The 14,916-nt window shown below is 37.7% G+C and overlaps 1 protein-coding gene across 1 annotated transcript in view; it reads left to right on the top strand.

The window, feature by feature from the left end:
* CFAP58 (cilia and flagella associated protein 58) overlaps positions 1-14,916 on the top strand; it is a gene marked incomplete at both ends in the record, with an annotated part of 57,193 nt that overhangs the window by 21,072 nt on the left and 21,205 nt on the right. Inside the window, 6 exons of the mRNA XM_084290215.1 lie at positions 1,714-1,875; positions 4,384-4,530; positions 7,986-8,126; positions 8,503-8,726; positions 10,751-10,862; positions 13,209-13,313. Of these exons, the coding sequence (XP_084146341.1) occupies positions 1,714-1,875; positions 4,384-4,530; positions 7,986-8,126; positions 8,503-8,726; positions 10,751-10,862; positions 13,209-13,313 (891 nt within the window). The remainder of the gene's footprint in view (positions 1-1,713; positions 1,876-4,383; positions 4,531-7,985; positions 8,127-8,502; positions 8,727-10,750; positions 10,863-13,208; positions 13,314-14,916) is intronic.

The raw sequence follows: 14,916 nt of genomic DNA on the forward strand, positions 1-14,916 counted from the left end.
ATTTATAAGGGAGAATTATTTGAGTTTAATCATTCCTGAAAAAGCAGAGTCAGCATCTAGTCTATGAGCATGAAGCTGAAAAACTTAGTCCACGAGCTTATTGCACTTACATTGCATCAAAACCAAGTAAAAGATTTACAAATACAGTGACCTACTTTTGAGCCTTGCTCCAGCCTGTGATCACCATAGTGCAAACTGCACTTATTGATTTCTTCTCCCTGCGATTACTATTGGCAGGTTGTTTTAGCAGAAAAGGAAAAGGCAGGAGTAGGTTATAAACTGGGACTGTGTTTTTGTATTGCACTGTAAGCAGTTCCTGGGATCCTCTGCAGTCAGCTTCAAATGTGCTAGAATTGTATTTCTGCAGCTGTAATAAAATTTTCTATATTTAGCTATCCCCTATCTCCAGAGTTGTTTGGAGGGACCCGATAGAATAATCAATTAATTAAGCTCCTGCCCCATAGTTGGACCTCACAAGGCTTTACTGCTAAGCAAGGGACAACTTTGCCGACTGCAAACTTTGCAGTTACTGACTATCTGATGTAAACATTTTTATATTCTTCCGCTTTGACATATGAACGTAAATCATAGCTCAAATTGCTACTTTCAAAAACAGCATCTGGAGAACTGGCTATGAAATGAAGTTGTAATGGACTTCTCTCCTGGATTTTGTCCATATGATTCCTCAGCTTTTTGTTTAATCTTTTGATCTTTTTCCTGGATTTAAGTGTGGCATTCTTCTCTCCCTCAGGCAATGAACTTGAAAAATGTTGTTCCTGACGTTTACTCCTCGGTTTCCTTTTTATTTCTTTTGTTTCCTTTTTATCCAACGCTACAAGTGTTGGATTCCATTTGAATGATACTTGTTTGTGCTCCTTGGCTTTCAACTTTGTACAGCAGAAGGAAGATTCTTACTCTGGAAAAAAAAAAAAAAGTGTATTTATCTTGGGGAGCCCATCATAATGATTAGAAACTGTATTTTTGCTTCTTTAATGTAGTAATTCTTATATATTGTTATGGTGGTAACTGTTTAATGAAGGTGTCTATAAAATTTTGCATTTTCATTTATTGATGCTGTATGTGATCATCTTCTCTCTACAGTTTATAGTCTACACCACTCCATTCTCTTTAGGGAATAATTGTGTCTCCCCATTCATGAAAAGAAGATAAAAGAAGACTTAGGTCAAGTTTGTGATCAATAGTTTGTGATCAGGTGTTCATTTTAAAAAAAGCTGAATTATTAGAAGCTAACTGGATTTCACACCGGTGGAGTATATGCAGACCTTCTTGGAGAATTACTTTTTTAACCATTTTATTGTACAGATTGCATCTAAAACCATGTACATAATCTAGCCTTGCTTTATAAACAACCTAAGCCTGTTCTCAGTGAAAGCTGCTTATGTTGATTTTATTGAACCAGCTCGGTGGCAACATTTTCAGTAGATTAACAGATGTGCATATCTGTAAGTTTTTGTCTTGGAAAAAGAAACAAACAAACAAACAACTATTAGGTATCAGACTGAAATAAAATGTTCTTCCACATAAGCAATCCAGAAAGGTTAAACTTGGACATGGACTGAAGTGATTTTATCTGTAACTACAACTTCTTATCACAGTTTTTTTAAGTTGTCATCTTAGATAAAAATGACAAACCCCATCCTCATAATCTTGTGATAATGGCTTAAACTGTTCATTTCCTTCTTTCTGCTCCAGGTCCTCCAGAACCTGAAGGATATTGAATTACGGGAAATTCAGATCTGTGACTATGAGAAGAAAATACAGGAGTCTGAGATTAAACTAAAACAGCAACAAAACCTCTGTGAAGTTGTGAGAACAGAGAGGAACCTATACAGTAAAAATCTGGTTGAAGCTAAGGTAGAAGAGTACTTTTTTTCTTTGTGTTTCCTTCTTTGTTTTATTCTCTGATCTAATTTTAATTTGTTCAAAGGAAAGTTCACTTCTTTAAGTGGTCACTTGCATAAGTGGTTTCTGAATTCCTCTGTGTTTTGGGTAAATCAATGTTTTTGGTTCCTGAGAGTTTATATGGACCGTATGTATTTGGACTGGCAATAGGAATTCATAGTCATTACGTGGCAATACCCCAGTTTAAAGCCATGCATAAAACCACGGTGTAAAGGAGCTATGGATTCATACAACTCTATCAGAGAAGAAACATTTTCCTTTCCCTCTTGGCTGCACTTGGTTCTATCCCTTTAGGACTTGTCTGTGTGTATGAAAAATAGGGTATAATGGGAATAAGATTGCCTCCTTAACCCTGTATGCAGATGCACATTAATGTATATTGTGATTTTGAAAGCAGAGGGAACACTTTCTCACCTGAAGGGGAATTTTCTGACAGAACTAAATGCTTCCACCTCACTTGTTCCTTTCAGGGAGTGTCATTTTCCTCAGACAATGATTCTCTCCATTCCTATCTTTGCCTTAGGGATCTCACTAAGATGCTAGAGGAAGAGAACAGATCACTCAAGAATACCCTGTTATTCTGATGTAAAGATTTAAAATACTACACAAATCCTATTGCAGTTGGCAGAAACTGTGACCTTGGATAGCTGTGATTTATGGCATTGGGTTATTTCAGGATTTTATACCATAAACGAGTATAGTAGATTACAAATTTATGCTCTGCTTTGCATAGGTAGCTGTTTTGCTTGAGAAGCAGGTGGGAATGAACCGTCCAAGTTCCTATCCTACTGTATGCTTGATTTGCTTAGGAATGAGCTGTTTTGTCAAATAGGTTGAACACTTTGCTTGTCCTCTGTCTGCTTCTTGTCAGTGGTAGTGGTGCTGGGGTTCTTGCTGCTCCCAAACAATCGCTCAGGAGAAATAAGAGTGAAAAAATGCAGTGCTATTATTATTCTTTAATTATTGTTATTATTATTATTTTAATATACAGCATAGATTCTCTTACTTATAAAGAACTGGCAACTATATGCTTGGTTACAAAATGAAGCAGTGAACTCATTAATTTCATCAGGGTTTGAATGTTTATATGGTGGCATACATAATGCTGTTCATGATTCCAGTTGTTAGAGGCTGTTATTTAGTTATTTAATACGTTACTGTTATTTAATACGTTACTTGGCTCATCATAACACTTTTTTAGCAAGTCTTGTATGAGAAGGCGGCTGAGCCCAAAAGTTCGTTTGGTCGAGGCAGTATTATGTGTGGCAGTGAAAAAACAGCCATTTGTAGTTCAGCAACAGGCCATCTAGCCATGAAAGGGAAAAGGCTGGTGATGGTATTAAAAATATGCTAAATTCTTCCTTTTGAGAAGTAAAACAAATTTGTACAAGCTTGTTTAGATAAAACTAAAGTCCATGAATTTTGTTTTTGAGGTCTGTCAGACTAGGAATTGGCACTTTCTTAGTACTGTTTTTGAAGACTGCCTCCACTCAAGACCTTCCTTAACTGCATTAAGCATTTTAGGAAAGAAAAAGTTTCTCATTTAGCAAGCAAATCCACACTGATGGTGGATGGTGCTGAAAGAAAACCTAAGCTTAAAATGATTTTATACTGAAACAGAATGTACTCACATGCCTTCTCTGTGAGCTGGTAGTCTCCAGCAGAGGACTAACAGCTTTTAAAGCTGTTTTTGCTGGATCCAGAAGAGCATGTCTGTCCATGGATTGAATTTACTAGCTTCCATTTGTGTCACAGCAAGTGCCATCACTGCAGTCAGTGGAACAGTTTCTTTGTGTTGCACAGGCAGTCACCTTTGTGTTGGGAGTAGAAATAGTTCTAGTGCCCTGACCTCTCTGCAGTGCTTCCAGGCTTATTGCTCTGTGTCTTGAGCCTAAAATATATGCTAAATATTCCCATACCAGTGGCTTTCCTATTTCTGAGCACACTGTTTTCCCCATGCACCTTTGTATAAGCTAGCAAAAAAGCAAAATGGAGCTAAGCATTTGCTACACTCCCCTAAAGACATACAGGTATCCTACTCATGGCTATATTCCTTTGCATAAAACCAGCTTTTTCCCAAACATTTATACCCAACTATACCCAACCTTATTGAAAAGCACTACTAGAAGCATGAAAAAAGATGGATAGAATCAGAATCTTGTTATGAATTTGGATTGAGTGCTAGTTCTTATTGTGTGTCCAGCACTTCAAATGAAATGGCTTATTAGAGTCGTTAGTGATTATTGTTGTTACCAATGTGACTTTTAAAGACCTTTTTACAGCAATGTCACAGTAGCATAAACTAAAAAAATTGTCATATAACGAAACTTCTATCACATTAAAAAATAAAGTCTAGTGGTATGTACAACACGTTTCTCAAAACTGAACTAGGCTGAACACCCAAGCAGAAACTTAGTATTTTTTGATCCCTTTTTGGGATCACACTTTCTGTACTTATAGGATGAGATAGCAGAAATGAAGAAGAGACTAAAAGCTGTGACACAACAGGCAGAACAGCTGACAGAGGAGATCACAGACAAAGAAGCAGCCCTTGCGAAAGCTCATCAAGAACATCAGCAAACAGAGAGGGAGAAAGATGCATTGAAGGTAAGACCTTCAAGGGGTCAATAAGACCCCTTACACATAAACCTTATTACAAAGGATGGCTCCCATGGTTTCAGAGACTGCATCATGTTCCTGGTCTGTGGCAGTTGTCTTGCTGTATCTTAAAAAAATCTTCTGCAATTGAAGCACAAGATCTCGGCACTATTTAGAGGTATTAGTTATACAAATATTCCACGTAACTGACAAATTTCATTTCTGCCTGTAACTATAGTTGGAAAGGTCCTGGAATGCCAGTTGGAACCCTTACATCACTTGGTGACTAAAGTTTTTTACTAAAACATTCACTTTTTGTTTCAGAAATGTGGATTTTGGGGATAGCCTGATTGCAGTAAACTTTTTAAATGTGGACCCTTATAATTCAAGTTTTTCTGTCTTTAAACTACTTTCTCCTTGCTGTTTTTAAGTGTGAGCCCCATTATATTATATTATATTATATTATATTATATTATATTATATTATATTAATTATATTATATTATATTATATTATATTAAATTATATTCTGAGCTTGAAGCTCTGACACTTCTCAGCCCTGGCTGCAGCCCATTCTTAGATATGCCATTAAATTTGTGGTGATATCGCAACACAATTTGCTGCTCTTTCAAAAGATTTAAGGAGCTAGTGTCCACAGTAACTTATATTTCTCTTCACTAAGCAGTAATAAAACAAAAACTGCAAACAAACAACACCCCCCAAAACTCAGCAGTCCTCCACCACTTTCCACAATGTTTTCTTTTGGCAGTTTATTGCTGTGCAACAATGATTCCTTAGGCTTTCAGCCCTTCTCAGCACATTATATTTATGACAAGATGCCAATAGAACTTTGTAAAAAATGATGAATTTATGTTCTTGTACCCGATCTGTCTCAGAGTTGGTCTATCAGTGATGGAGAAGTCAAATAGTATCTCATTTTCTATGTTCAGCTTTCTGCCTTAACTAGTCACCAATTCTGCCTCATCACCTCAGAATTGTCTGCTGTCCATTCGACAAACACAATTGCTACATGCTTTACCCCCTCAATTATTCACTAGCAAGGCTATGGACTGACATCACATTAGTGAATAGCTTCAGGGCATTGTGGTCGTCTACCTGCCTGTCTCTGCTGAATACTGATGCATAGGAGAATTCAAAGAGGGCTCTGACTGACAGAGGCACAAAAGAACCCAATTATTTGTGTAGCAAGCCAGCTTCAATTTGTCCTGTTTGTACTGATGTGAAGGAAGCAAGCTGTTCCCCAGAAATCAGTTTAAAGAATGCACTAAAGCATGGAGTAGTGAGATTCACAGGAACAAAATTATACAGACATTGGACTTATGCTCAGCTCAGCTGTCATAAAGGTCTTAAAAATGTGTAATCATGGTAAATGAAACATGGGACACCTGATCCAAGCTCCCTTAAAGCCAGTACAATGCCATCCTTTGGTTTCAGTTGGCATTCCTACAGGCTTGCGGATCAGACAGTTTTGGCAAAACATCCAAGTGTTGACAAATATGTATCTGAAAGCTATAATAAGTATGGCCCTCCAGATTTGAGCTGGTGGAGGCTTATGTATGCTTTTTACATGATCATGCTTGTCTTTTTTTTTTTTAAGCATTTTCTCGAAATCTGAACGTGAAACTTTCTACTTACAGTTATTATTATTATTATTATTTTCAGCATTCTTTCTCCAGCCCCAGTTACACCTTTTCTAAAATCTGTATTTTCCTCCCACCTCTAGAACAAATACAAAAACCTGTTCACTTACTGTAGTGTTTCAGAACCTAAACAGGGATTTAGTTTGAATTTTGTTTGAGACGTTGGCACAGGTCCCATATAAATTCATCTCTCTTGCTGACTGTTCTTCAGTTTTTGCAGACTCTCCGAACCAACCTCAAATGAGCTGTGCTCATTTGCAGCCGTTTCAGACCTGCCACTTTTTCTGCTTGTACTGTGTTTATTCATTTCTTTTTCTTTTGACTAATGTGCACAGACCCTGATTCTGTAGTCTTCAGCATATTTAATCTCAGTGAAAGTCCTATTAGTTTGTGGGGCCTGTGTGTGACTTAAAGTATTTATGTTCTTTACTGTGCAAGGTAGTTCAGATTTATTTTAGCTTTGTGCATTCCAGTGAGGAGATTTGTTCCTATGAATTGTTTGCTGCTAACATCTACTGCCACTCCTTGTTTACAACTCATATATTTTGTGACATAAGGAGAACATAGAAATTTGATATATTAAAAAAATATTATCTAGCAATGTGCAATGCATGAGCAGTTTTACATTCGTAGACAGCTTTTGCACACTCTTGATTGCATTTCAATATGAAGTGGCATGCATTTTTGTTCGGTTGATGGATTCTGATGAACATCCAACACTAAGTAAGAGAGATGTGAGTGTTGCACATATGGGAAAATGAGTATTTTATTAAAGAAAATAAGAATTGAACAAGCTATTTTATTATGACGATGGAACTGTTGTTTCTGTCTTAAATCAATGTTTTTGCAGGTGCAGCCTTCATCACAGCCTCATTCTTTCAGCGTTCAATGATGTTCTTTCTGAAAAGGCAGCTTGAACGTCATCATTATGAGGGTCAGAGCTGTGGCAAAGTCTTTTAGTCAAGGCTTGAAAGTTTTCATATTTGTGAAAAGGGACTGTAGTCAGCTGATTCCAACTTTCCTATATGTAATTGCCTAGTAATCCTAGAAATTTCTAATAATCCAAGAAGACCTTATTACTCTTTCTCTACGTACATGTCTCGAATTACAGAGTTCATGACAGTAGGATATTGGTTAATTTTCAGTATTTATGTTAGTGGTATGCAGCCACTGTAACAATGCATTACTTCTCTTTTGCTTAGGGGAATCCTTCTTCTTCCCAGTATTTCTCATCTACACTTCCACTAAAAAATGCTAAGGCTCTTTAATTTTGCTTTTCCATGCCTGATTGCCATCTTCTCCACCAGTTCTGTTATTCCAGTCTGAAGCCTGTCCCAGGTAGATGCTGATTTGTATTAGGTAATGTAAATAGTTGCCCTTTCTAGCAGGGTGAGCTATCCTTTCTTATATCCCAGCCTTACTTTGAACTTAGGTCTGCTAGATTTTCATAGCAGAATAACAATTCAATTGAAAAAAAAAACAAAAACAAAACACCTCCAAATATTACCTATTAAAAAAAAAAAGTGAAATTGCTCTGAATTACAACTTGAGCCATTATTATAGATAAAAATCCTTCTAAATATCTGTTGTCTGTAACAATATTCAAATACTGTTTACAACTTTTCTTTACAGTCTTCATGCTTGCTTGTCTTGGTGATTTATTCTCAAAAACTAACAAAATACGTACCTCTCAGGAAATGAAGTGAATGTATGAGATTCTGTTCAAATACTAACTCTTAATCTCAGGTATATAATGGAAAGTTGTTACCAAGCACAGTTTACCTATATTCTTTGACTCCACCAGGCTGAACTTCTTAAGATGAAAAAACAGGCTCTGGAGACCAAGCGCTTTATAGAAAATCAGGAGGCAGAAGAGAGAAAACTCCTAAAAATTATTGCTGAGGCTGATGCTGAGAGGCTGAGGCAGAAGAAGGAGTATGAGCGGGTAGGAATCTCACATTTGGCTTTTCAAACACACTTTGTTCTGTTCCCTTAGTTGTCCAATGCATTTTTAAGATTATGATTCGCAGCTATGGTAAAAGTGGTACTACTAAAGCATCATAGTGTCATTGAAATAAAAACGTTAAGATACTGAAATGAGTGTAGTTTACATTATACTACATTATTACATTGTAGTTTACATTTTTCAGGAGTCTGAACCCTTATAGCAGAAGTTACTAGGCTTTGCTATTGTTTTTTTCACTAATAGCAGTGAAACCTCTTAATGCAAGTGATTTTCGCTGATGAAAATGTAGTCACAATGCTTTAGGATTGTACTGAGGAACTTTAATTGAGATTATTGCTTTGCTCTGCGTCCTTAGGTTATCAATGAGAGAGATATCCTAGGGTCCCAGCTTGTTCGGCGCAATGATGAGGTGGCTCTGCTCTATGAGAAGATCAAAATCCAGCAGTCCATCTTAAACAAGGGTGAGGCCCAGTACCGACAGAGAACGGAAGACATCCGGCTTCTCAAGCTGGAGATCAAAAAAATTCGGCGTGAGAAAGGAATACTTGGCAAAAGTGTGGCTAATGTGGAGGAGCTCAGGTAGAAAAACTGGTTGAATACATTTCCATAGCGACTGCATTCATGATTCTGTGTTTGAGACAGAAGATTTCTTTTATGTATGGTAGAGATTTGTTTCAACAAACATCATACCTTGGAGAACGGGATTATTTGGTTTGACCTCAAACACAGTGGATTAAATTCACAAAGCAACTAATCAGTGATGAAGAAAATTAAAGTATAAGATGGAGGAAAGGAGGAAAAAAGACATCTTTGCCAAAGCTGAAATAGCTTCCACATTTCACCTTGTATTGTGAATTACTGCCTACAGAATAAACTTGACAGACAGCAGCAGAAAAGGTGTTCATAGTTAGTGAGCTACTTAGTGGTACCTTGGGCCCAAATTAGTGGGACTGCTTTTTATTAGGCAATCCACAGTGGATGGGGAACACTTGACATATTTATAACAAACCCCTACACATTTTCAGAGCTCTTTCCTTCCAGATTTATATGTAGACTTGCTCTGAGAGAAAGATTTAGTTAAATTTTCATTGAAGGTTGTGTTTCTTTAAAACAGAAGTTTAATAGCCCCAGTCTGATTTATCTCCCCCTACTCTGGCTTAATTCTTCCCTTCTTTTTTTAACCCTCCCAAACCTGAGGTGTATTCTTTGCTGACAGGAAATGATTGTGATTTTTCTGTAGAACTGGTCATGGTTTGTAAGGAGAGACAGCTATGAGAGACAGCAGATAACCATTATACTATTCTCTGTAGCTATCACAGTTTTGGGTGAGATCTTTAGCTTACCTTTATCAGTATAACTCCATGGCTTTTACTGGAGCAAATTAACTTCAGTCTGTGGTTAGTCCCATTGACTCCAGTTTAATTATGCCAGTTTGATTTGGTGTAAGATAAAAAAGAAGTGGGCGCAAAACACTAACAACTGCAGTTTTCATTGACTTTCTGCAGACAGGGATAGGATTTGAATTTGCTGCCCAAATGCATTCAGCTGATAGCCTATTACTGTATTGAAACTCCGTAAAGGTATTGAAGTACAGAGCAATGCATGCTGTGATGGTTGGATCAGTTCTTGGATGGAGAGGTGGATCAATCACATATTTTAATGAAGTCCAAAATTATCATGAAAGCTGTCTGTTGAAAGAGTCCATTTATCACTTGTGCTGCCAATTAGCTTCCTTGATTTGCCAATTGGAGATTTTTTTTTCCTTTTCAATAACCTTGTTCAACCCCACAGTTTAAAAAAACAGCTCTTTTTCTGTCTAGTGAGCTACATTCAGCACTAATGTTGGCAGAGAAATACTCAGTGAGGGAGTAGGTACATGGTGATCCTCCATTCCCCTTCCCCTTGAGGAAATCACAGGATACACCCACCAAAGTCATAAGGGTTGGACCCTTGCAGAATGTGCCTTGGTTTTCCTGCTCCTTCACTCCCTGACCCCAGCATGGGGACCTTAGTTGTCAAAGCTTCTTTGGAGTGCTCAATTAATTTTATATTCAGCAGCAAATCACCTCTGGAGTCCCTTGACGAGAGGTAGAAAGAGAAATCAAACTTAGGTTCTCTAAAGAACAGTGTCCATCATAGTTAGGCCATACATTATGCTTTATTTACTGGATTGTGTGAGCCATGTAGTTTTAAAACCTTCGTTCAAATACCAGCTGTCAGATTCAGTACAGAGGTAACTGGGTATGACACCATAACTGTGATTTGTAGGTTACTCCAGATGAATTATGAATTAACTGCCATTCTAGCCTTAATGTACACGGAAAAAATTGGGCGATGATATCCATAAGGCTGTGAACTAGATTTCCCAGGAACTGATGAAAAGTCCCTTTTTTGAGTCATTCTTACTAAAACGAATGAAGTGTTCTACCTGTGTTATCTTATGGGACCACTTGTATGATGTTATTGGTGTTACTCACAAGAGCCACTTTGCCAGGGCTGTAGTGCGTGGAAGAATGGTTTGTTAATGTTCATATTAATACCTTGGGCATATTGTTTGGGTCTTGGTGTGATTTTTTGTTTGTTTGTTTTATTCTCATCTTAAGACAGGAGGTTCATCACATGCGGAAGGAGCTATTAAGAGAACAAACTCGGTGCAAAGTTCTGGAAGAAGAACTGGAGAATCCCTTGAATGTTCACAGATGGAGAAAATTAGAGGTGATGTCTCAGCATCAAGTTCCCAAAGCCCGCATTTCCAAATCAGTGACACAGCACAAAGCCTATTTACTTTACTGTTATGCAAATTATGTGGAAGGGCAGGCAGGCTGAAATTTCCATAGTACCAATGGAACAGTTAACTGCTGAATGATTCCCTCGCACAATGCAATCAGTGTTATTTTTGTGTCGTTTTCTCAATAAAAAATTGCAGAGGGATTTGTAAAGAGCCAGTAAAATGCTAAAGGGAATAAGAATGCATAAGGTGAATTTACAAGGAGGTGATTCCTTAACATGGATGAAGTGAAAGAGGATGATAGGGGAAAGGTATAATCCTACTCTCACCAGTTAGGTAGATTTATGTGGAAAGAAAGGCAGGATTAGAAAGGATCATAGAACAGGTGGACTGGGAACAGACAGACATGAAGTCAGAAGGTAAATCACATCTGTGAAAAAAGGAAAAGGCCTCCACACAAACAGTGGTGGGGTTTCAAAGATAGCCATTCTGGGTAACGTCAGGTCAGCTGTTATGTAAACAGCAAACCTAAATTTTCACACTATTTGAACCTGCCAAATGAAGGGGAAAAATAATAAATCTGTCAAGCATAGACCAAATATATGAACATCAGTTGGCATTACTTCATTTTTTCAGAGTAAGTCAGAGCCAGCTGAGATTTCTCTGTTGCATGGATCTCTGATCTGATGCCAGCCTGGGTTGCTTAGCTGCTCTAATAACGAGTGGTTACATGCTAGTCCCTACAGAAACAGAGCTGAATATTTTGGCTGTGCTTACTAGTGTAATAGTTAATTTCTGTTCTTTCCATGCAGAGCTTAAAACTGAACAGTGTGATTAGCTTTTCACATAGAAGGGAGATAAAATGCAGGATGTTAAAGACATCTAGGTACAATCTCTAGTAGCTCCACATAACAAAGGGAAGTCAGGCCAGTGGAAACATCTGGTGGTGGAGGAAAGAATTTATGAAGAAACTGATAATGGGAAATGATGTCTTTCCATTCTAGGTCACTGGTTTGTATTTGGAACACAGAAAGGCCACCAGATGGCAAAGTCCATATGAAATAATTCTGATGGGGTTTTGGTTCAGTTCCTAATGAACAAACACCCTCGCATCACTACAATTGTCACAAATTAGCACCATGTTTGGGCAGCGCTATAGAAGAATCAAGGACTGAGTGGGCCATGGGGACTAAACTGCTTTTTAGCCAGGTTTCTCAGGAAATGTTGTGGGGTTGTGAGTGCTGCATGCATATCTGTGTCAGTGTGTCCCAGTTACACTTGAATTGATTAGTAAATTTAGAAAAAGTCTGTTAGAGGATAAAGAGTCATGAGATATCAAGGTCCTTATAAATACAAGCAAAGATGCAGAGAGTGGATAATTATTGGAACCTTTACTACAGTGTGTTTAATCATTATGGTCCACCAGAGAAACCACATGAGAAAGGAAGGACCATGTGGGAGAGATGTGTTGTGAATCTTCCAATTGGGGAAAAGCTTCAGTCAGAATTTAATCTTCAATAGACAGTAAAGGGTCCAATAAGATACAGAGAAATGGAAAAGTAAGCTTGGCTAGCTGCTCCCCACAGAATTGTTTTCTCCTTAGAGATTCTTCCAGATGCAATCTGTGACAAAAGAATGAAAATGGAAGAAGGGTAGAGAGACGTATGCTTGCTCCTTGTCTTTACAGGCTATGTAGACAGAAAACAGCAGTGTACTGGCAACGATCTGTCATCTTTTTAAGCGCTTAATTCCATTGAAGAATGAGATGCCACAAATGCAGTCACCTTAAAGCCTCATAGTAGTTTGTCAATATACCCCCCTAATTTATTTTTAACTTTTCAACCTGTTTCAAAAGACTATATTGCAGTTATTTTTTCTTTTGCTCAAGAGAAAAGTCTTCTGCTCCTAAAATCCCACTTTGAAGTTTTTAAAACAGAGGGAAGTATTTGCACTGCTCTATTTATTTTAGGGGTCAGTTTCAGCTTCTGCTTAAAACCTAAACTAGCCTCCTCTTTCTTCCCTGCTGCATGGTTCTGCCAATCCATTGTCTTGGGTGTTAAGTTTTGAAGGACTCCAATGTATGTTGGATGTTTTAGAAGGATTCATAAGGTTAATGCTATTAAACGTGAGGTTTTCAAGAGGCAGAGACTCCAGGTTCAGGACTCCTTGAACACATGTCCTTAAAAACAAACAATTCAGTCCCTTATTCCCCTCTGCATCTCATTTTGTATTTGTCACTTTTGGACACTTAAATATTGTGGTTTTAATTTGCAAGACAGAAACACGAACTTGTTATAATGTATAATTTTTGATACTGCTTTGCTCTCATCTAGGCCAGTGACCCAAGTACCTATGAGCTGATCCAAAAAATACAGAGGCTACAGAAGCAGCTTATCAGCAAGACAGGCGAAGTGATAGAGAAAGAATTGCTCCTGCAGGTACTGCAACATACATAGGTAGTTGTATCTCATTAACATATTTACTTAGCCTGCATTATCTGCCTGCTCAGATACGTTTCCAGAATGTTACTTGTATGCATGGCTTTGAATTTCTTTTGCATGCCCCTTAAATATCTTTAGATGGCAGCACTGACTCACTGAAAGAGAAGAAATAGCATCTGATTAGTTAATTTTTATGTTCTGGTTACTGATACCTGGATAATGCTGAAAAATAAAATTAAAGGTTTGTTTTAGTTTATTCATGTTGTACATTAGTCTTCAAGTCAGTGTTATATTTTTCTGAAAGGCTTTTTTTGTCCTTTTAACCATGTCTGTTATGACCAGGACTTGTGAAGAAAAATTCCTGTTTTAATTTCATTTGTGCTTAGTTTGTTGTTTAGCAGAAGGAATCCTGCAGAGTTTGTGTGGTTTAGAGTCACAGAATCATTTAGGTTGGAAAAAGACCAATAAGATTATCAAGTCCAACTACTGAATAACATCACGAAAACACGTCCCTAAGCACCACATCCACACGTCTCTTAAGTCTCTCCAGGGGTGGCAACTCTAACAACCTAAACATCTCCTGATACAACCTGAGGCCATTTCCTCACATTCCATCACTTGTCACCTGAGAAAAGAGACCGACACCAACCTCACTGCAACCTTCTTTCAGGAAATTGTAGAGAGCAATAAGGTCTCCCCTCAGCCTCCTCTTCTGCAGACTAAACAACCCCAGTTGCATCAGCCACTCCTCATACGCCTTGTTTTCTAGTCCCTTTTCCAGCTTCATTGCTCTTCTCTGGAAGAGAACATGTTTAGGTATGTTCTTCTCTGGGCCATGTTTGACTTTGTGTTGAACTTGTCAAAACAATCAAATACAATAAAAAAGACTGTCTTTGGGCTTCGACTGTAGATGTCAGACTGAGAAATTTGTCTCCTGTCTGGCAGCTTTAGGCATAGCTATATATTGCTATCTGTACATACGATTTGAACATCTTGGTTTTAAATAACCTAACATTCTTGATGCCGATATTGGGCATCACTCACTGGCTAGTAGAATGTAACCTGAAGGTCCTTCTGTCTCAAGAAGAAGCTCAGCAGATGTTATCAAGACAGGGTTTGGCCTCCCTCTTTCTCCTTTGTTTTGTAGAAAAACTAGATCTGCAATTTAATTTTAAGGTAAAGTATAGTGTTATGCCTTTGCTTGAAAAATGTGATCTTTATTACCTAGTGCTGAAATGGTGTCAGTAAGATAGTTTGTTAGCTTAAAAAAATGGAGTAAAATAGCTTCAAATTTGCTGTGCTGTACCCATACACAAACTCAAATCTCTCTGTGAGATTTTTATGTACTCTGTTGCTTATCCTGCCTTATCCTTAGTGTGCTCCCATTTAGCTATTATCCCTAGTTAAAAGTAAAAAAACTGAGTTATAGAGTTACTAAGTTGTCTGCCCAAGAAAATGTTTGAAGTAATAGGCATTTGAGCCTATGTTACTATAGCAGCCACTGGCACAATCTTTCCATCTATGCAGCAGTCCCTTCTACAGAAACTCTGCTTTTTATTGTTTTCCTAGATTTAAGTCAGAGTTTGTCTATATGATATTT

The sequence above is a fragment of the Netta rufina genome, assembly GCF_964035555.1.
Source record: "Netta rufina genome assembly, chromosome: 7".
Lineage (NCBI taxonomy): Eukaryota > Metazoa > Chordata > Aves > Anseriformes > Anatidae > Netta > Netta rufina.